Source organism: Hemicordylus capensis, chromosome 3 (assembly GCF_027244095.1).
Source record: "Hemicordylus capensis ecotype Gifberg chromosome 3, rHemCap1.1.pri, whole genome shotgun sequence".
In the NCBI taxonomy this organism is placed as follows: Eukaryota; Metazoa; Chordata; class Lepidosauria; order Squamata; family Cordylidae; genus Hemicordylus; species Hemicordylus capensis.
This window is the reverse complement of record NC_069659.1, coordinates 233,094,191-233,116,024: the sequence shown is the minus strand read 5'-3', so window position 1 is coordinate 233,116,024 and position 21,834 is coordinate 233,094,191. Positions and strand designations below refer to the sequence as shown.

At 43.9% G+C, this 21,834-nt stretch overlaps 1 protein-coding gene across 12 annotated transcripts in view; it reads left to right on the top strand.

Moving 5' to 3' along the window:
• Positions 1-21,834, top strand: part of CDH23 (cadherin related 23) — an 846,530-nt gene that overhangs the window by 490,182 nt on the left and 334,514 nt on the right. For 11 of the 12 annotated variants that reach the window (XR_008320257.1, XM_053312564.1, XM_053312546.1 and 8 more), the window contains 2 exons: positions 9,438-9,543; positions 9,689-9,816. Coding sequence is in view for 11 of the 12 variants with exons in the window: in XM_053312564.1 (XP_053168539.1) it covers positions 9,438-9,543; positions 9,689-9,816 (234 nt within the window). In the remaining variant the exon portion in view is untranslated. Of the gene's footprint in view, positions 1-7,741; positions 7,763-9,437; positions 9,544-9,688; positions 9,817-21,834 lie in introns of those variants that run through there. The other variant, XM_053312556.1, reaches the window with a different exon arrangement.

Sequence of the window (21,834 nt, the reverse complement as noted above, 5' to 3'; positions counted from 1 at the left end):
TATTACATTTATAAACCGCCCCATCCAGAGGCTCTGGGCAGTGTACAATAACTTAAAAAACAAACAAACCATAAAACCCACAATTAAAACAATGCTAAAACAATCTAAAAACATTTCAAAAATGATTAAAACTATTTAAAACCAATTAAAATACTTTAAAAAACAACAACACTTTATAAGCCTTGGAAGGCCAGGCCAAATAAATAGGTTTTTAGGGCTCTCTTAAAGGCCAGCAGCGAGCCTAAACTGCGGATTCCTGCGAGGAGTGCATTCCATAGACCAGGAGCAGCTGCAGAAAAGGCCCAGTTCCAAGACGCCACCAGACATACCGGTGGCAACTGGAGACAGACCTCTCCAGATGACCTCAACGAGCGATGGGGATCATACTGAAGAAGGCGCTCTCTAAGGTAACCCGGACCCAAGCCGTTCAGGGCTTTAAAGGTAATAACCAGGACTTTGTATTTCGCCCGGAAACATATTGGCAGCCAGTGCAGCTGTTTTAAGACAGGCATAATATGATCTCTCCGGGTTACCCCAGAGACCAATCTGGCTGCCGCATTTTGGACTAACTGAATTTTCCAAACTACGTACAAAGGCAGCCCCATGTAGAGCGTATTGCAGCAGTCAAGCCTGGAGGTTACCAGCTGCTGATGAACCACTGTTTTGAGATCGTTCTCTTCAAGGAATGGACGCAGCTGTCGAATCAGCCGAAGCTGATAGAAAGCGCTCCTGGCCATAGCCTCCACTTGAGATACCATGGTGAGGCCTGGATCCAAGAGCACTCCCAAGCTGCGTACCTGTTCCTTCTGGGGGAGTGTAATCCCATCCAGTACAGGAAGATCTAACTCATCCCTTAAATTCCGATCCCCCACAATGAGCACCTCCGTCGCTTGGATTCAGCTTCAATTTGTTATCCCTCATCCAGCCCATTACTGCCCGTAGGCAGGCATTTAGGGAGTGAATGCCATTTCCTGATGATGAAGATGATGATGATGATGATGATGATGATGATGATGATGATGATAAGGAGAAATAGATCTGGGTGTCATCAGCATACTGCTAACACCCAGCACCAAATCTCCTGATGACCTCACCCAGCGGTTTCATGTAAATATTAAAAAGCATTGGTGACAAAATAGAGCCCTGAGGGACTTCATATTATAGCTCCTGTTTGAAAGAGGAACTGTCACCAAGCTCCACCATCTGGAATCTGCCTGAGAGATAGGAGCAGAACCTCTGCAAAGCAGTGCCTCCTATCCCCAGTTCCCCCAGGCGATCCAGAAGGATACCATGGTCAATAGTATCGAACGCTGCCGAGAGATCCAAAAGAACTAGCAGAGTCACACTCCCTCTGTCAATTCCCCAGTAAAGGTCATCCATCAGGCCGACCAAGGCAGACTCAACCTCATAGCCCACTCTAAAGCCAGTTTGAAATGGGTCTAGATAATCGGTTTCCTCCCAAACCGCCTGGAGCTGGTTAGCCACCACTCTCTCAATCACCTTACCCAACCATGGGAGATTGGAGACTGGCCTATAACTGTCCATCACTGAGGGATCTAGAGAAGGCTTCTTAAGAAGTGGTCTAATAATTGCCTCCTTCAAACAAGGAGGCATCCTACCCTCTCTCAGCGATGAATTAATGATATTAACTAGGCCATCTCCAACAATCTCCCTGCTAGATAAAAGCAGCCAAGTCAGGCAAGGATCCAGAGAACAAGTGGTAGGCCGCACCGCCCCAAGCAGCCTGTCCACATCATCAGGCATCACAGATTGAAACTGATCCAATCTAATACTGCAAGAGGGATTGCTAGACACCACCTTAATAGACTCTGCAGAAACAGTGGAGTCAAAGTCGGCCCGAATACAGGCGATTTTGTCCGCAAAGAACCCATTGAAAGCATCACAGCAGAACAAAGTCCCCGGGAATTGGTTTGAATTGGAAGGAGCCTGAATCAAACTCCTCACAACCCCGGACAGCTCTGCCGGACACGAACCCGCAGAAGCAATGCACGCAGACCAGAATTGTTTTTTTGCCGCACACACCGCCTCCGCACAAACTTTTAAATGGGCTCCATGCTGTGTCCTGTCACATTCAAACCGAGTTCTCCTCCACTTGCGCTCCAGTCGCCTGCCTTGCTGCTTCAGACCCTGTAGCACCTCTGTATACCAAGGGGCCACTTTTAAAGCAGATCGGAAGGGATGCTTAGGAGCTATCATGTCTACTGCCCTGGTGAGTTCCCTATTCCAGGTTCCCACCAGGGCATCGACAGAGTCGCTGGCAGGACCAACATCAAGACCCTCCAAGGCTTTTTGGAATCCTACTGGGTCCAACAGTCTTCTTGGGTGGACCATCTTAATAGGTCCTCCAGCCCTGCAGGGCTGGGTTGTGGCTGTGAAACCCACCTTAACCAAGTAGTGGTCCATCCATGACAATGGGGAGACCACAAGATCCCCCACCCACAGAACACTGCCCTGATCCGAACAAAAGACCAAATCAACTGTGTGGCCAGCAACATGAGTTGGTCCTGAAACTAGTTGAGATAGGCCCATAGTTGTCATGGCCTCTATGAACTCCTGAGCCGCACCAGACAAGTCAGCCTCACAATGGATATTGAAGTCACCCAGAACCAAAAATCTGGGTGACTCCAACACCAACTCCGAGACCAGCTCCATCAGCTCAGTTAGGGAGTCAGTTGGGCAGCGGGGTGGATGGTACACCAACAGAATCCCCAATCTATTCCTAGTTGCCAGCCTTAGAAAGACACACTCAATATAAGTCAACTGTCGCACAGGGACCCTGGTAAGGGAAATGGTATCTTTATGGACCACAGCCACTCAACCCCTCTGCCCACACCCCCTAGCCTGCTCCACAACACAGTAGCCTGGTGGAAGATGCTGAGTCCAAACTGGGCCACTAGCTTCCCCCATCCAGGTCTCAGTTATACAAGCCAGGTCAGCTCCCTCATCCATGATCAAGTCATGGATGATTTCGGTCTTATTCTGAACCGACCTGGCATTGCAAAGGAGCAAGACTAGGTTCTGTGGGAAGTTGGAACTGCTCCCCGAGGCCAGAGAGCTGACAGGGCAGCCGGAAGTGGAAACAGTCACTAAATTACTGGTTTCCCTTCCCCTGTAACGGCCAGCTGCTCTGCCAACGCCAATTCTTCTATTCCCCACCACGACAGTAATAGCAGTAATAGCTCAATCGAGACAGGAATGCGCAGGCAGGGTGAGACGGCTGTTGTTCGTCAGGAGAGGTCAGGGAGCTGAAAGGATCTAGCCCCCTCCTCTCTTCACCCTCTTTGATCTCCCCCCAAACTGAATGCTAGTCAGTTTTGATTTCCTTTGGAGGAAAGGAGACTCATGGTGTTTTAGTAATATATTCTTTATTTATGCATACAAGTGAAACATAGGTAGGGGCAAACAACCTGAAATCCTACCAGGCAGCAAATCCACTACCTCGCATCAGATGCCATAGAGAGACCACTCTTGGCTCCCATCGTGTATTTAGACAACTCTCAGCTCTCTGATTTAAGCTGCAAATGGTGGTTTTCTTGATGCACGCATGTGTGTACACACACACATACACACTGTTCTCTTACATCATGTTCCTGCCCTTAGCTGGAGGAAGGTGGGATGTGTTACTTTCCCCAAACTCTGATGACATTTCCTATTCCAAACATTTCAGCAGACATCACTCACTGACATCCTGACTAACAAAGCAGCAATGCAACAGGAGAAGCACCATTACCTTTGAAAAATTCAGCTAACTCAGCTCCATTGTTGCTTCAGTGGTAGAGGGCAGGGCTAGGGGTGTGTGAGACTGCTCAATTTGAACCATGGTTTAAAATGAACTGGCCCAGTTCAGACATTCCAAGTTCAAACAAGACTGGCTCCCCGAAAGAGGCTGCTGGTTTGAGTTCACACCAGACCGGCCCCAGTTCTAAGAACTGGTTCATGGGCTGGCTTGGGTATACTTGTAAAGGGGAATCCTTAGTAAATGGGGTATCCCTACCCTCTATGTTAAAGGCATGGGGGTGTGGTGGAGAGAGAAAGTGGCCTCAGTACCTTTTTAGAGGAGGCTGAGGTGGAGGAGAAGCATCGGAGGAGTGATGTGGGCTCCTCCAAGCCCCCTGACAGCCTCCAGAATGACAGCCTGGGTCATCTGCGGCCCAGTTCAGGCCTTCATGCCCACATGGAGGTCATTTTCCTTTGCACATGCACAGAGACCATTTGCATCACCATTTTTTGTCCTTGCACAGTTCCATGTACACTTCAGGCCAAACCAGTTCCATGTACATCCCTAGTAGGGGCACATTTCCCTCCTCTTCCTCAAGAAGCAGGGGTGTAACTACCATTAGGCAAGGGGAGGCAGCTGTCTGGGGGCCCCCCAGAGGCAAGACACATGACTATATATTGTGAAGTGTGTGTGTGTGTATCAGCAAGGGGCCCATTTTTAAATTTTGTCTCTGGGCCCACTCCAGCCTTGTTACGCCCGTGTCAGGAAGCACTTTGTGCCACCACAAAATGTCTCTGGTCATGCAGTCCTCAGGGACATATTTTCAGGTGATACAGAAGGCTTCTAGGGGAAATGAATGTAGATGAAATCTCTCTCTCTCTCTCTCCCTCTCCCTCTCTCTCTCTCACACACACAACACACACACACACACACACCAGCATTAGTCTGGAACGGTTTAGAAGGACTGGTGCTACACCAGTGTTTCTCCCATTGCACTGGTGCTTCAGCTACTGTATCCAGAAATGATCTTCTAACAATTAATGTCATAAAGAAATATTGACTGACCACTAAGGAGCTTTAACATTCTTTTGTCAGACCCTAACCCTGAACAGGTATAGCTTTAAGGCAAACCCATAACACCAAGGAGCACAAGAAGAATAGGAACATAGGAAACTGCCATATACTGAGTCAGACCATTGGTCTATCTAGCTCAGTACTGTCTTCACAGACTGGCAGCGGCTTCTCCAAGGTTGCAGGCAGGAATCTCTCTTAGCCCTATCTTGGAGAAGCCAGGGAGGGAACTTGGAACCTTCTGCTCTTCCCAGAGCGGCTTCATCCCCTGAGGGGAATATCTTGCAGTGCTCACACATCAAGTCTCTCATTCAGATGCAACCAGGGCAGACCCTGCTTAGCTATGGGGACAAGTCATGCTTGCTACTAGGGATGGGTCCGGACCGGTCCGGAGGCCATTCTAAAGGCCTCCAGACTGTCCGGACTGGTCCGGACCTGGCCGGTTCGGTTCAGATGGCGGGGGCTCCTTTAAGGGCGGGGGAGGGTTTACTTACCTCTCCCTCCGCTTTCCCCCCTCCAGCGCGCATATTGTATGTAGTAATTGGGGCGGCAGGATACCTCCCTGCCGCCCCTTCTCCCTCTTCAGTGCAAAAGGCTTCACAGAGCCTTTTGCGCACGCGCACGTCACGCGCTCCGTGAAGCCTTTTGCACTGAAGAGGGAGAAGGGGCGGCAGGGAGGTATCCTGCCGCCCCAATTACTACAAGGAATATGCGCGCTGGAGGGGGGAAAGCGGCGGGAGGGGTGAGTAAACCCTCCCCCGCCCTTAAAGGAACCCACCCCACAGTGCCGGACCGCAGCTCTGCGATTCCGTGCACACCCCTACTTGCTACCACAAGACCAGCTTCACAAGGAATAACAGTATGCAAAGATTTGGGGTGCCACAATTATAGGTCAGTGTTCACAGCAGATTCAGATAAACTAAGAGAGTTTTTAAAAAATTAAAATGGGTAAACTAATTTTAAAAGTGCTGTTTAAACCAATGGTTACATTCATTTTATCACCTCTTTTTACTATTTATGTATTTCTGATTTGCGCTCTCGTGATGTTTAAGTGTATATATTGTATAAAATTAATCAAACTGGAAGTATGGAGGCCATTCATCAATTATCTAGAGCAAGAAAAGTTATATAAGATCAAATGGTTGAACAGACAGGTCTATCAATCGCTACTAGTTTGGTGGCTAATATACGCCGCCTCTAGCCTCAGAGCCAAGATGACACTAAATATCAGTTGCAGGGGAGCAACAGCAAGAGAGGGCATTCACTCACCTCTTGCCTGTGGACTTCTCAGAGGCATCTGGTGGGCCACTGTGTGAAACAGGATGCTGGACTAGATAGGCCTTGGGCCTGATCCCACAGAGCTGTTCTTATGTTCTTATGAGATGGAATGAGAGAGAGAATCAATACTATAATACAGTGCTTGCATCCTGGAGTCAGTATCTAGGAAGTAAGGCCTTACTAATGGGTAAGCCTTAGCCTTCCTAAGCTCACCCAAGTGTAGCTTAGTTGCCTGTGTTTTGTATGTGATCTGTGTTTGTGTGATATCCACTTTTCCCCTTTTGTGTCTTCAGTTTCACAGCTGGGTACACAAAATAGTGTAGTATCATGTCTCTGGGAAGCCTTGCCTCAAGAAGTAAATACTGTTAATTAAGCTCTTCATGGAGGCAATTAAACAAAAATTAAACAGTGTCAAGTATGTAGAAAGAGGAAGAAAGGGAACAAACTGCAGTCTACTTGTGTACTAATTTGGATTCCAGATAAGCTCAGACACTTATATAAGAGAGAGAAATTCTTTATTGCAGAGTGAACATTGACCGAGAACAGCTTAAGCAAACAACTTTAGCCAGAACTAGCTCTACCTTCCCAACTCCTGTTCCAGGGTCCATCTTCCAATTTCCGTCATAATGTTCCCCATGAGGGATTATCTCTAAATTACAGTAATCACTGCAACCTACTCCTTCAGTTTGTTAAGTTAGCTATTGACATTTACTATGCTTTCTAGGTCTAGGGTTTATTTTCATCATATCATTTCCCTCCTTCCTCCTTGCTGTTCTTCATTAGATATGGCAGATAATTTTACAAATGGGGTATTCAGAATACAAACTTTCCAATTCAGAAATCCCTAACCCATTACAAATGGGCCCAGTTCATAATGGTCACCATCCTCAGCTAGCCTTCCCTGTTTTCTAAGCAAACTTACCCTTGTGAAGGGGGAAACCAATGGAAAAGTGCTTGATGGACACTTTAGGCCTAGACCAATTTATACAGGAGCATAATTTTCCTGTCAGGAAACATGGGACTTATAGTTTCCTATGTCTCCTGGCCCAATTAATTGTATCAGGGGACATAGAAAAATACAAGTCTCTTGTACCTTGGGAAGAAATTATGTTCCTGGGCATGGTCAGAAGCACCCTAGTTTTAAGGATGAGGCCTACAAGTTTTTAGCTATCTCCAGCAAGTGTCCCACTGCAAGGGCAAAATTGTTTTGGGAGGGGAAAAACTGGCAGGGAGGACGGCGAGGGGAAGACATGAATTTATTTTGACAATTATCTGCAAAAGGCTTTGGAAAATTGAATTCATTTTGCGGGAAGTTGGGAATTCAGTCATCAATATGCTTCATGCGCAGGCTTTATTAGTAAGATTTCAGTGCACTGCAGGTGACTGGGAATTCCCCTGAAGGTTTCTGAATTTGTGTAACAAGACTGAAAGGCTATTGTAATTTGTCAAAGTAATAAGAGCATAGGAAGTCAGGAGAGCTGTAGTTCCATTCCCCCTGAATGTCTGTACCTTCCTTCCCAGACATTACTTGTGAATGCTGTAGGAGAACATGAATGTTCTGTTAAATGGAGACTACAATTACTGACAGAAGTACCACTTCCATTTGGATATGTTTGAAACGTATAATATGAGAACCCGTCTCGCTTCAGCATTGTTCGCTGGCATTACAAAAATGTATGAGCATTGACAAGCTATGCAAGTATATATAAAGTAATGAGCTGAGGAGAGGGAAAGTCAAAAGGATTTCACATGACTTCACCTGCAATACACACAGAATCATGAGCATATGCTCAATAGAAGTATTCCTCTGAATACAATCTTTTTACCCACAGTATTCTCATTTGAGCCATTCCAAAGCATCAGCAGCTACTGCATGAAGGGGAGCAGTTGACCTGGTTCTCGCTGATACGTACAATCCTAAGCTTCTCCTCATTGGAAGGCAAAAAATAACTCTGTGTGTGAGAGAGAGAGATTTTAGAGTAATCTTTGGCGGGGGGTGCCACACACATGTCCCATCTGATAAGTTATTTTTGCTTTTTCTCATCCCAGAATACTCTGCTGCTATCCTTTGCAGTTTACATCAGCAGTGAGCTTCACACAGTGTGCTAGGGTGATCCAGTGGCAAGCAGGGTGTGTGTGTGTGCTTCAATTTGCACCTTGAGTGTGGCTAGCTAGAGTTTTTCCCAGCCCGCCGAACTCCTGCAGCCCAGTTCACAACTTGGTAGGGCTCCAGCCCTCTGTTTCAATTGTCCAGTTTTCCTAGCCAAAAGACATGCTCCTGAAGAAGTGGGCAATGTTCCTCATAGTATCTGTAGGGTAATTTTAGGTAGAGATGTTCATGAAATGAATTTTTTTATTCATTTTGAATTTGAAGCAAATTCCAAAACTTCGTTCCAAATTCGAATCAGATTTGTGAAACTACTTGTCTCTGTTTTGTTGCCCTTTTTAACCAATCAGAGGGTCTGGGTGGTTTTTTAAAGGTGCCAAACAGCTCTTGAATCAAATTTGAATCTAATTTCAAATATTTGTTTTCAATTCAAATTGAATTGCCTTTTTAAGGGGTGATTCAATTTGAATCACTTGACTCACCCAGATTCAAGTCGAATCAATCCAAATTTGAATCAATTTGCACATCCCTAATTTTAGCGTAGAAGTAGATATGCACACAAATGCACAAATGTGCTTTTAAGAAGCAGGGTTTCTCTGAAATACCCCTTTTTCAAAAAATAAAAATAAAATAAATCCTCGACAGCAGTGGGGGGCCCAATCGAGATTAGAACTGCAAACAAGGTAAGAAACATCCTTTCCTTGTGCGCTGATTTTTCCATTGAAAATTCCCTCAAATGCTCCCCCTGAAGTGATTACTTGAATTAAATAGCCACTTATCTGCTTTTATGCCCCAGATAGGGTGATTTTCAGTGGGAAAAAATGGTCATAGAGAAAGAGTTGATCTCCCTGCATGCCATGATCCAAATCAGGTCAAACTAGAAATTCACACAAGGATGCTTTTTAAGAGAAGCATTTCCAACTGGAAGCACCCCTTTTTAAAAAGGTGGAAATAGTCCTCTTAAAAGCACCTTTGTGTATGTCTAGTGTGACCTTAAATCTCTCTGTACTGAAAGATTCACTTTCCTCCAACAAAACCAGAGAGTGGAGGATTCTCAGCCCGTGATCCCATGCAGAATATGATGTAAATAGCACTAACTTTTCCTTGGAAATGTCTGGGGAAACAGCTGATGCTAACTTACCCTCAGTTATTAAATGTGTTCCAAGATCCTGTTTCCTAAGTGTTTTAATAAAGATCAATACAGATTGATAACATTAAGGCATTTCTTCCCTTTTAATATAGGCATCAGATGAAGATTCTCCTCCAAACAACCAGATCACATACAGCATTTTGCATGCTTCTGCATTCCGCAGTTATTTTGACATTAATTTGTCTGAAGGATATGGAGGTGAGTGTATGCAGTGCAGTGTGTGTGTGTGTGTGTGTGTGTGTGTGTGTGTGTGTGTGTGTGTGTGTGTGTGTGTTATGCTCAGAAGTGGTTTTTCAAGTGGCTAATGTCAATAATTGCCAACACAAGCTTCTTGCATTTTCAGTGATAAGTGTTATCCGCCCTCTGGATTATGAGCAAGTTGCGAATGGTGTTGTTTACCTGATTGTAATGGCTAAGGATGCAGGCATCCCAGCACTCAACAGCACTGTCCCCATCACCATTGAGGTGTTTGTAAGTATCAGTGAAGCCTTCCATTGTAGTTTCCCACAATGCATTTTTTTGTTCTGATATGAAATGGTTCCCTCAGATCTCATATCCTTCATATCTCATTTAACCAGAACAATGCTACACATGCACACTGTCTTGTTGTTCAAGGCTCTCAAAGCACCAAAACAAGGATTACTTACTCATGCCTTGCGGTGTTGTTTCCTAACTTTGCTGCTGTCACATCATCTTCAACTCTTAGTGGGAGGATCATTATTATCTGTCTTTAGCCTAAATCCATTTGGAAAGTAATATTTGGAGTCTTGTTTTCAGCTTCCTGAGGCAGCTGAAGAGGAATTGCTCTTATATTATTAAATAACAAGACTGTCCAGTGTCTTTTTATGTTAGTGTATTGTGTACTGTATAAATACTCTTAGAAGCTCACACAAATGCAGGGGTCATCCTATGAAACTGACTGCCAAGAAATGTAGGACTGATAAAAGGAAGAACTTTTTAACACAATGCATAATTAACCTATAGAATTCTCTGCCACAAAATGTGGTGACAGCCACCAGCCTGGATAGCTTTAAGAAGGTCTTAGATAAATTCATGGAAGACAAGTCTATCAAATGCTACTAGTCTATAGCTACTAGAGGGTTATAGGCCACCTCCAGCCTCAGAGGCAAGATGACTCTAAATACCAGTTGCGGGGGAGCAACAGCAGGAGAGAGAGCATGCCCTCAGCTCCTGAATGTGGGCCTCTCAGAGGCATCTGGTGGGCCACTGTGTGAAACAGGATGCTGCAGTAGATAGGTCTTGGGGCTGATCCAGTAGGGCTGATTTTCAGTGGTCTCTCCGGATCATTACCTTGTTGATCAGCAATTGCTTAAGACTTAAGATTTACATATCTAATGTGTAAGATACATAACTTGCCCATGGAAATAACCTGTTTTGTGGTTTAATCGTTGTACAGCTCATTTTTAGGTGCTTTATAAATGCTGCTGTTGTTGTTTCTTGTTTGCATAGTCAAACAGGTGACATTGACTAGTTTGTTTTATCCAGACATCGAGTCCTTCCCAAGGACCTGGGATGTCAGAATTTTGTTATTAATATTGTTGTTATTGGTATCACCAAAAAATGTAGGCTGTTCCCAGTAAAGTTGCTTTTTGTAATTGGTTGATGGTGATTTCTGTGGCCCCTATGGTGTTGAGGTGCTCTTCAAATTGTTTTGGAATTGCACCTAGGGTGCCAATTACCACTGGGATTATTTTGGTCTTTTTCTGCCACAGTCATTCAATTTCAATTTGTAGATCTTTGTATTTGGTGATTTTTTTTCTATTTCTTTTTCTTCTATTCTGCTATCCCCTGGTATTGCTATGTCGATTATTTTGACTTGCTTTTCTTTCTTCTCGACTACAGTTATATCTGGTGTATTGTGTGGCAGATGTTTGTCTGTTTGTAGTTGGAGGTCCCATAATATTTTTGCATCTACATTTTCTACATCTTCAATTTTATGGTCCCACCAATCTTTGGCTACAGGTAGCTTGTATTTTTTGCAGATGTTCCAGTCTATCATTGCTGCTACCTTGTCATGCCTTTGTTTGTAGTCAGTCTGTGCGATCTTTTTACAACAGCTGATTAGGTGGTCCACTGTTTCATCTGCTTCTTTACAAAGGTGGCACTTGCTGTTTGTTGTTGACTTTTCTACTTTTGCTCTTACTGCATTTGTTCTTAGTGCCTTTTCTTGTGCAGCCAGTATTAAACTGGCTTCTTTCTTCAAGTTGCCATTCTTAAGCCATTGCCAGGTCTTGGTGATGTCTATTATTCCTGCAGTGTACCTGATAACAGGTATAGCCCTGGTGTTTATGGTTTGTATGGTATTCCCGCCATTGAGTTTGGACTTTAGGATTTTTCTGATGTATTCACTTCCAATTTTTCTTTTAACTTCAGTGTGTGCAATGTTATCAGCCTGGAGAATGCCCAAGTATTTGTAATGCTCTTTCTCTTCCAGGTTCTTGATGTTGCTTCCATTGGGCAGTTCTATTCTTTCTGTTTTTCTTATTTTTCCTCTGTTCATTATTAATGCAGCACACTTGTTTAGTCCAAACTCCATTGCTATATCGCTACTGAATATACGGACAGTGTTTAGCAGTGATTCAATTTCTGATAGGGACATTCCATACAACTTCAGATCATCCATGTACAGCAGATGGTTGATTTTACTTGATGTTTTAGATGTTCGGTATCCAAGGACTGTTTTGTTTAGTATTTTTGAAAGTGGGGTCATGGCGATCACAAACAACAGAGCGGATAGTGAGTCCCCTTGGAAAATACCTCTTCTAATGCAAACCTGCAAATTGTCTTGCCATTGATTGTTAACTGTGTACTCCACTTGCTCATTGCTTTTAAAAAAATGAATATCTGAATGTTTTTGCTGACACCAGTTGTTTCTAAACATTTTAGTGTCCATGTGTGAGGCAATGAGTCGATGGCCTTCTTGTAGTCAATCCATGCAACACTTAGATTTGTTTTTCTTCTCTTGCAGTTTTCTAAAATCATTTTGTCAATCAGAAGCTGGTCTTTTGTGCCTCTGGTGTTTGGGCAATTTCCTTTCTGTTCAACTGGAAGCTTTTTGTTAGTTAATAAGTGTTGCATTACTTCATCTGCTATTATTCCTGTTAATAATTTGAACATGGTTGGCAGGCAGGTTATCGGTCTATAATTACTTGGAACTGCACTTTTTGCTGGGTCTTTCATGATGAGATGAGTTTTCCCAGTTGTTAGCCATTGTTCAATATCACCTGCTTACAAAATGTGATTGAACTGTTTTGATAGTTGTTTAAGAAGGCTTGTTAGGTGTTTAAGCCAAAAGCCATGCAGTTCATCGTCGTCTGGTGCAGTCCAATTTTTAATTTTCTTTGCTTTTTCACTTATTAATTCTGGTGTTATTATTAGATCTTGCATTTGTTGGTTACATTTTTCAACCTCTTTCACCCAGCTTGCTTTTTTATTATAATCTCTTGGATTGTCCCATAATGTCCCCCAGAATTGTACTGTTTCTTCTTTATTTGGTGTTTCTATGTTTCTTTGTTGTCCCTCATCCAGCCCATTACTGCCTGTAGGCAGGCATTTAGGGAATGAGTGCCATTTCTTGATTATGATGATGGCAACAAGAAGCAGAAATAGATTTGGGTATCCGCATACTGCTAACACCCAGCAGCAAATCTCCTGATGACCTCACCTAGTTATTTCATGTAGATATTAAAAGCATTGGTGACTGGAGCCCTCAGGGACTCTATATAATAGCTCCCGTTTCAAAGAGCAACCATCACCAAGCTCCATCACCTGTAATCTACCTAAGAGATAGTAGCAGAACCACTACAAAGCAGTGCGCCCTATCCCCCACTCAACCAGGCAATCCAGAAGGCTACCATGGTCAGTGGTATCAAATGCCACCGAGAGATCCAAAAGAACCAACATAGTCACACTCCCTCTGTCAATTCCCTGATAAAGGTCATCCATCAGGTCGACCAAGGCTGTCCCAACCCCATAGCCAGTTTGAAATGGGTCAAGATATTCAGTTTCCTCCAAAACCACCTGGAGCTAGTTGGCCACCACTCTCTCAATCACCTTGCCCAAACATGGGAGGCTGGAGACTGGCATATAACTATCCATCGAGGGAGCTAGGAAAGGCTTCTTAAGAAGTGGTCTAACCATTGCCTCCTTCAGACAAGGAGGCATCCTACCCTCCCTCAATGATGAGTTAATTATATTAATTAGGCCATCTCCAACAATTTCCCTTCTAGACAGAAGCAGCCAAGTTGGACAAGGATCCAGAGAACAAGTTTTAGGCTGCACTGCTCGAAGTAGCTTGTCCACATCCTCAGGCATCACAGATTGAAACTAATCCAATCTAATGCTGCAAGAGGGATTGCTGGATACCCCCTTAATAGCTTCTGCAGAAAGATTGGAATCCTAGTCAGCCTGGATACAAGAGATTTTATCCGCAAAGAACCCATTAAAAGTGTTGCAGCAGAACATAGTCTCCGGGGACTGTTTTGAAACAGAAGAAGTTTGAATTAAACTCCTAACAACCCAGGATAACTCTGCTGAATGCGAACCTGCGGATGTAATGCACCCAGACCAAAGTTGGTTTTTTTGCTGCACGCACTGCCACCGCATAAATCTTCAAATGGGCTCTATGCTGTGGAATGCACTCCCGGCAGAAATCTGTAATTTGAGTTCATTGCTGGCCTACAGGAGAGCCCTTAAAACCTATCTGTTTGGCCTGGCCTTCCAGGGTTTTTAATTTGTTGTAAATTGTTTTTAACTGCTGTAAATGTTTGGACTGGTTCTCCAGGATTTGTAACTGTTTACATGTTTTAACTGTTAATTAGTTTTATGCTGTTTTTATAGTTTTGATTTTAATTGTTTGTTTTTTACTTTGATGTAAACTGCCCTAAGCCATTTTTGGAAGGGCAGTATATAAATTGAATGAATAATAACTAACTAACTAAATAAATAAATAAATAGATGGTCCATCCATGACAATGGGGAAACGTTAGGATCCCCCACCCACAGAATACCCTCCTGAACTGAACAAAATACTAAATTGAGTGTGTGGCTGGCAACATGGGTTGGTCCTGAAACTAATTGGGAAAGTACCATAGTTGTCATGGCCACTATGAACTCCTGAGCCACATCAGACAAGTCAGCTTCAAAGTGAATATTGAAGTCCCCCAGTACTAAAATGTCTGGGAGACTGCAACACCAACTCAGAGACCAGCTCTGTCAGCTCAGTTAGGTAGTGGGGTGGACAGTACACCAACAGAATCCCCATTCTATCCCTAGTTCCCAGCCTCAAAAATACACACTCTCCGGCTGGTCTTGCCCCTTTAGTGTTATCAGACAGTTTCATTTCAAAATGGAAATCAGCTCTGAAATTAAAATTGCATCACTTGGGCACGTCTCAAGAAGATCTTATTGGGCGAGGATTAGAGCAGGCGCTTTGCTTTGTGAAGCAACGGCTCCAAGATATAGATTTGCAGGAGGAGTCCGCACGGCTACCCAAGGGAATATACTTAGATTCTCAAACTTTTAACCATAAACCGGCTGAATATTTAAACCAGATCTTGGTACCAAAATTGAGGAGATTTCTGACCCTTGCGCGATTGAATGTTCTCCCTTCGGCAGTACTTGATGGTTAATTAGAACGATTTCCTTATGATCAGCACTGTTGTCCCTGCGGCTCAGGGGATATAGAGTCTGTCACCCATGTTATTCTTTATTGCCAGTTTTATAAAGATGCTCGCACCACCCTTGCATCACCCATCTTAAGAGAGACCAAACACATATCAGCAAAAGGCCTGGCAAAACTCAATAAAAAGGGGGACCAACAACTCTAACCCAGTCCTCCAGCCCCCCAATATAACCCTCCTGCCCCCAGACTTCAGTCCTACACTGAAGGTCCAGCCCCTTTGGTGGCTGGCTTCAGTGGCTGGTTATGCCATTGGATGTGCCTCTGGCATGCCTTCTTCCTTTTATGCCCCCAAGAGCTCCAGGGCCTCTCCTCTCACAAGAGATTCCTGGGCCCCAGGGACAGGTGGAGCTAGTCTAGCCATCAGGAAGAAGGCACAGATGGAACAGGGCCTGCTGAATTCAAGCAGCAAACAGGCTGCTCTTCAGAAGGTCTGGGCTGCAGACTATCTCCCTCGTCCGAGGCAGGGAGACAAAGCTGGGATGTGCAAGGAGAGGTAAGACAACTGGCATCTATCTAGGCAAGGTCAGGGAATCCGGCAAAATCCAAACCTCATTCCCTTGCTCCTTCTGTCATCTTCAATCTCTCTCTCTATAAAGCAGTTTGGGCCTCACTGACGTGACACTCCCAGGCCAAACCATGAAAGATAGAAACATGCTAGCAAACATAATAAAATAACAGCAGAGAGATTGGAATGCAATATCCATGGCTTGTGATGTCTATGCACTAATGTACAGAGCATAAGAAATAGATAAGAAGAGCTTGAACTCCTTGTACAGAAAGTAAATATGGTTTGATAGGTATAATTGAGAATTTGGTAGGTCAACTTCCAGGATTGGAATATAGCAACTGAAAGATATAAGTTGTTCAAAAAGAATAGATACAAATGAAAGGAAAGGGGGGTAGCATTATATGTCAAAAATGTGTACACCTGCTCAGAAATTTAAATGAGTGAACATAGTGGTCCAATATAGAGAATCTGAATAAAAACAAATAGAATTGGAAATAAAAACAACCATGTAGCTGGAATCTATTGCAGACTACCATCCCAAGGAGCAGATGTGAATGATGCTTTTCAGAAATAAGTTACAGATATTTCAGAGAAGGAAGAATTAATAGTGATGTGGGGCCTCAGCCACCCTAATACCTGTTAGGAGACGCACTCCAATAAACATCAAATTTACAGCAAATTCTTGCTGACAACTTCCTCTTTCACAAGATGGAGGAAGAAATAAGGGTATCACCTATCTTTGACTTGATCCTAATCAGTAGGGAAGAGTTGATCAAGGTGGCAGAAGATAGGTCTATGCACACCCAAAAATGTCATATCAGATCCAACCCCACAGGGAAATTGTTGGGATAGACTTACATAGCCCTTGCCAACTGTTATGTTGGTTGGTTTGGATCAGAGCTCCGACATTTGTCTGACATTCTGTCAGACCACTCTTATGCTTCCCTTGCTCTCCCCTCATCTTATCTCAGAAGGAGTGGGGGCAAGGGATAGGCTGCATTATGTCCCTTTTCTCCCTAAGGGGATTGTTGATCCAGTCACTACATGCTGGTCTTTTATCCCAGCTTGCCTTTTTTAAAAACACCAAGCCAAGGCCAAAGGCACAATGGGAGGCAGCTGGCCAAGTGACCAGGCTCTCTCCTTTGAGGAACACAGTGGGACAGGGGAGTGCCTTGTCAGACGGCCACTGTACATGACCCCAGCGTGACTTCATACTAAATCAAGCCAAGGCCAAAGGCAGAGCAGAGGTGGCTGGCTGAGTGACCAGGTGCTCTCCTTGGGGAGCCATTGGGATGCACCTTGTGTGCTACCTTTGGTCTTGGCTTGGCTTTTTAACAAGTGAAGCCAGAGTTGAAGGCAGAGTAGGAGGTGACTGGCTCAGTGTCTGGGCATTCTTCTTAGGGAGCATCCAGTCAGGCAGCAACCTCATGCATTGCCTTTGGTCCCGACTTGGCTTTTTAACAAGCCAGAGCTGAAGGCAGTGCAGGTGGTGGCTGACTGAGTGACTAGGTGCTCCCTTTAGGAAGCCATCAGGATGCAGTGGTTTTCAAAGTGGAGCACCAAGTCAGGCAGGTGCCTCACACTCTGTCTTTTTAACAAGCCAGTCTGGGGCCAAAGGCCAGCTCAAGGTGGCTGGCTGAGTAAGTGAGTGCTCCCCTTAGAGAGTAAAGAGGACCTGGTGCAGCCTGTCATCCACTGCCCTCACCTGAGTCCAAGATGGGGAGGGGGATGGCAGGGGAGGGTCGAGTCCAACTGGCATGCAGGGACCTCCAAGGGTCCCTCCCTGCAACAATAGGAGGGAATTTAGTTGGAGTTCCAGCTGTTTGGGGTCTCTCCTGTCATTGCAGAATTCCTTCCGATAATGTCCAACAGAGGGCATATTGGGTCCAGCAGGTATGACACACAGCTCTAGTAAAAGGTAGCAGAAGCTTTGTTGGAAAGTGACCAGGTAATGCTAACGTACTTACTTTTCTGGAAAGTGAAAGGTGAGTGTAGTCAAACATATACTTTGGATTACAGGAAAGCTGATTTTAACAAGCTCAGAAAATCATTAGATTGGATTCCATGGCTGGATAGACTAATGAAGAAAGGAGCTGAAAATAGATGGGAATTGCTGGAAGAGGTGTTACTAAAAATGCACTCCTAAACAATTCCAATGAGAGAGAGAAATTGAAGGTATCTAAAAAGCCAAAGTGGCTGTATAAAAAATGTAGTGATGAGCTGAAAATAAAAAGGAAACCTATAAGAAATGGAAGGAGATACAGATCACCAAACACAAATGCTGCCACATAGCCCAGACTTATAGGGACAGTGCCAGGAAAACTAAAGCTCAGAATAAGCTGAAACTGGTGAGAGATGCTAAAAGCAACAAAACAAAGCAATGGCTTTTCCGGGCACGTTTGGAGTTAGAGGAAGAGAAATGAAACAGTGGGCCCACTGCTCACCAAGGATGGTGAAATGTTAACAAGTAACAAAGGGAAGACGTAACTGCTCAATTTCTGTTTTGCCTCCATCCTCTCTCAAAAGGGGGTCTGTGTGCAGCCTCACTAGAGCTGTATGAATAGTCAGGGGTCAGAATTGCAGTTAGAACTAATAAGGAGTATGAGGAAATGCTTATCTACCTTAAATGAGTTAAAGTCGCCAGGGCTGGATGAACTGCAACCTAAGGTACTAAAAAACCCCGTGATGTTAAACTCTCCGAACCTCTGTCAATCACCTTTGAGAAATACTGGTGAATGGGTTGAGGTACCACAATCTTGGAGATGGGGCAGTATTGTCCTACACTACAGAAAGGGGGAAAAGGAGAATCTAGGAAACTACAACCAATCAGTCTGACTTTGATACCAGGGAAAATACTAGAATAGATTGTTAAGTAATTAGTCTGTAAACATCTTGATAACAATGCAGCGATTAATGGAAACCAGCATAGATTTGTCAAGTATACATCATGCCAGTCTATCCTCTCCCCCGCCTCCCCTCCCCTCTCATTGGGTTGCTACAGTAGTGGATTTGTGGGAGAGCTGTGAACAAAACGGGTTTTTTTTTAATTTCAGCAAAGTATTTGACAGAGTGACCCATGATAGTCTGGTTAGCATACTAGTCAAATTCAGGCTATTATAATACCACCAGGGCGCTTTCCAAATTAGACCCTGTGATGGGGTCACGTCATATCTCCGAAGTGTTGCTTTCGCATTTTGTGCGTTGTGACATCACAGTCCCTATGCTAACGGCAGGGTGCTGTTCAGATTTCCAATGCCTTGTTTCAAATTTAATCACTGTGATATAGTGCTATGGCATTGTATATCCGGCGTAAGGAAGTTGCTGTGTTTGGGGATTAGTTTCCATGAGACTTCTCCCTCTGCTGTTTATGTTTTGAATGCAATTTGCCTGAAAAGGAGCATTTTCCTGCTGTTAGGCAGCTGATCTGGAAGGTGCCCAGGTGGCTTCACAATAGATTGAAAAACCGTACTTAAGGGTGTTCATCATTGGCTCCTCATCAAACTAGAGGAAGATTTTGAGTGAAGTGCTGCAGAATTTGTTCTGGATCCAATATCCTTCAACAATTTTTTTATCATTGACTTAGAGAAAGGTAAGGGGGGAATCCTCTTCAAATCTGCAGGTGACACAAAACTGGGATGAATGCTGAATATGTCAGATGAGAGGAATTAAATTTAAAGTGAACGTGATAGAATGGAAAACTGGGCTGGAACCCAACGAAGACAAAGACAAGTTGTACTGCTAGGCAAAAAAAATCAAATGCACCAGAATTGGCTGGGTAGTAGCACATGTAAAAAGGATCTTGAGTTGAACACAAGCAGAACATGAGTCAGCAATGTGACATAGCTTGAAAAAAGGTGAATGCAATTTTAGGCTGCATCAATATTACCACAGTTTATAAGTGAGAAGAAGTAATAATTTCACTTTAGTCTGCACTGGTCAGATCTAATCCTGTGTCCAGTTCTGTATGCCCCTAAGAATGATGTAGACAAATTGGAATTGGTTCAGATGAGACAAAGATAGACAGGGATAGGAAAACAATCCCTGTGAGGAAAGACTGAAGGACTGGGTATGTTTGCTAGGGATGTGCGAATCTCTTTAGGCTTGAATCGATTTGCTTTGAATCTGGCTGTTTTGAATGTTTTGACTTCAAATTGAATCACCCCTAAGATGGTGGTTGTTGTGCACAGAGACCATGTGTTTTGTACCCAAAGGCCATTTGAAGGGATAGCCTGATGTTTCTTTGCTTGCACAAAGGTGCTTTTTTGCCCAGTCCTGGTGTGAGCACTGAGTGGCTGGCTGGTCACGGGGAGGGATGGCGGGTCGGACTGCCGCCACCTCCCCCACCACCACCACCACTGCATGAAAGGAGGCTCTCCTCTCTCTCCCCCCACCTTAAACTTAAGACAGTCGAATCAATTTGGATTAACACAAATCAAAACTAATCTGAATCGAATCAGGCGTGTTTCGGGGAGATTGGATTCAAGGTCAAATAGAATCTGATGTGCTTTCATTATCGAGTCCCAGCTTTTTATTTGTGCACATCCCTAATATTTGCAAAAAAGATTGAGAGGAGACATGACCGCCCTCATCAAATACCTAAAGGACTGTCTCATAGAAGAGAGCAAATAATTGTCGTTTGCTGCCACAGAGGGCAGGTCAAGATTTAATGGGTTTAAGGTACAGGAAAGTAGATTTGGGTTGAACATTGGAAGAAACCTTTTAATGATTAGGACTTAGAACAGTCTGACAATGGAATCAATTACTGAGCAGGGGTGGGGGCTTAGTGAGGAAGGCCTTCAAGCAGATGCTGGGCAGCCATCTATGGGGGAAGCTCTAGATCTGGATTTACTACCCTGAACAGGGAATAGGGTTAGATGCAACTAAGATTCTCCTCCAACTCTGATTCTATGACTTAACTACACTTATAGCTCCAATACTGTTACTCCATGTTGATCATGGATATGTATAACTTGCTAACTTGGCAAAGAGGCTCCTTTTTAATGTGGTGATTCTCTTTATTTAGCAGGGGGAGAGTAACTGGCCCTATTCACCCCCAGCACAGTACCTCTAGTGCCTGTTGCTCGTGTCTGTCTTATGTTTCTTTTTAGTTTGTGAGCCCTTTGGGGACAGGGATCCATCTTATTTATTTATTTGTTACTTCTCTGTGTAAATTGACCTGAACCATTTTTGGAAGGGCAGTATAGAAATCGAATAAATAATAATATATCTGTGTAAAAAATAGGGTATAGATAGAAAGCCCCACATCTTTTATTGTCTCAGTGGACTGTATGAGCAAGTGAAGGTATCTCCTCCTTCCTCTTGTTGTTGTTATCCAGCTGATGGGAGAGGGCATCTTCAGTGTATTTTCAGGTCAAGCCTCTTTAGTGAGCTGGTTGCTTGAGTAGTGGGGGAGGGGTTCCCTGCTTCCTAGCCTGCCAGGAAAAGCCTCAACCATCATCTTGTCCATTGCTTGGGATACCTGCTCCCTTGTGTCCATATCTGTACCAGTGTTATTAAGTCCAATTCCACCTTAAAAGGGATGTGTTCCATAACAACTCTAGCTATCCTGACACTGACATTCACTTCAATGGCTGTTATAAGACCATCTCCTTCAATTTCAGGGCAAGCCTCTGAAAGGAAGCTTCAACAGCAGCTTACCTCTTTGTTACCAAGCAAACTGGACAAACACTGGACAAGTAAATGAAAAAGAAATTACTTCATAAAAAAAATCCTTTAAAAAATGCAAAAAGAAGAGATGCCTTCCTGATATTGATGAGGATTATGTTTCGGTATCAACAAAAACCACTGATGCCTTGCCATTGTGGGGTTGTTGTTTTTTTAAATGAAGTAAAAAATTCCCCAAGGACATCAACGTCCAGGTTGACATCAAAATTAACAACATCCTTGACAATTATTTATGAGAAATCAGCCATGCCATCAACACCAACCTTGACTGAATTTCAATCTCCTTTCCTCATTGTCAAAGAGAATTGGAGACAGAGAGACAGGAAGAGGAGGTGTTGGAAATTCCACCCACTTTCCCTGAGAACCTCTATATTCTCCACTACAATATGACAGACTACACTGGAGACATGACAGAAAATACCGACACCTGTGGTTCTGTTCTATATGTCGCCAACTAAGTCATCCACCTTGGGCGACACCTGCCAGGTTTGACTGGAGTCAACCACACAAAAACAGTGCAAGAATAGAAACTTTTATTCAAACTATCCACCACTTGATTACAGATTGATTACTCTTACCACACTGTATATGG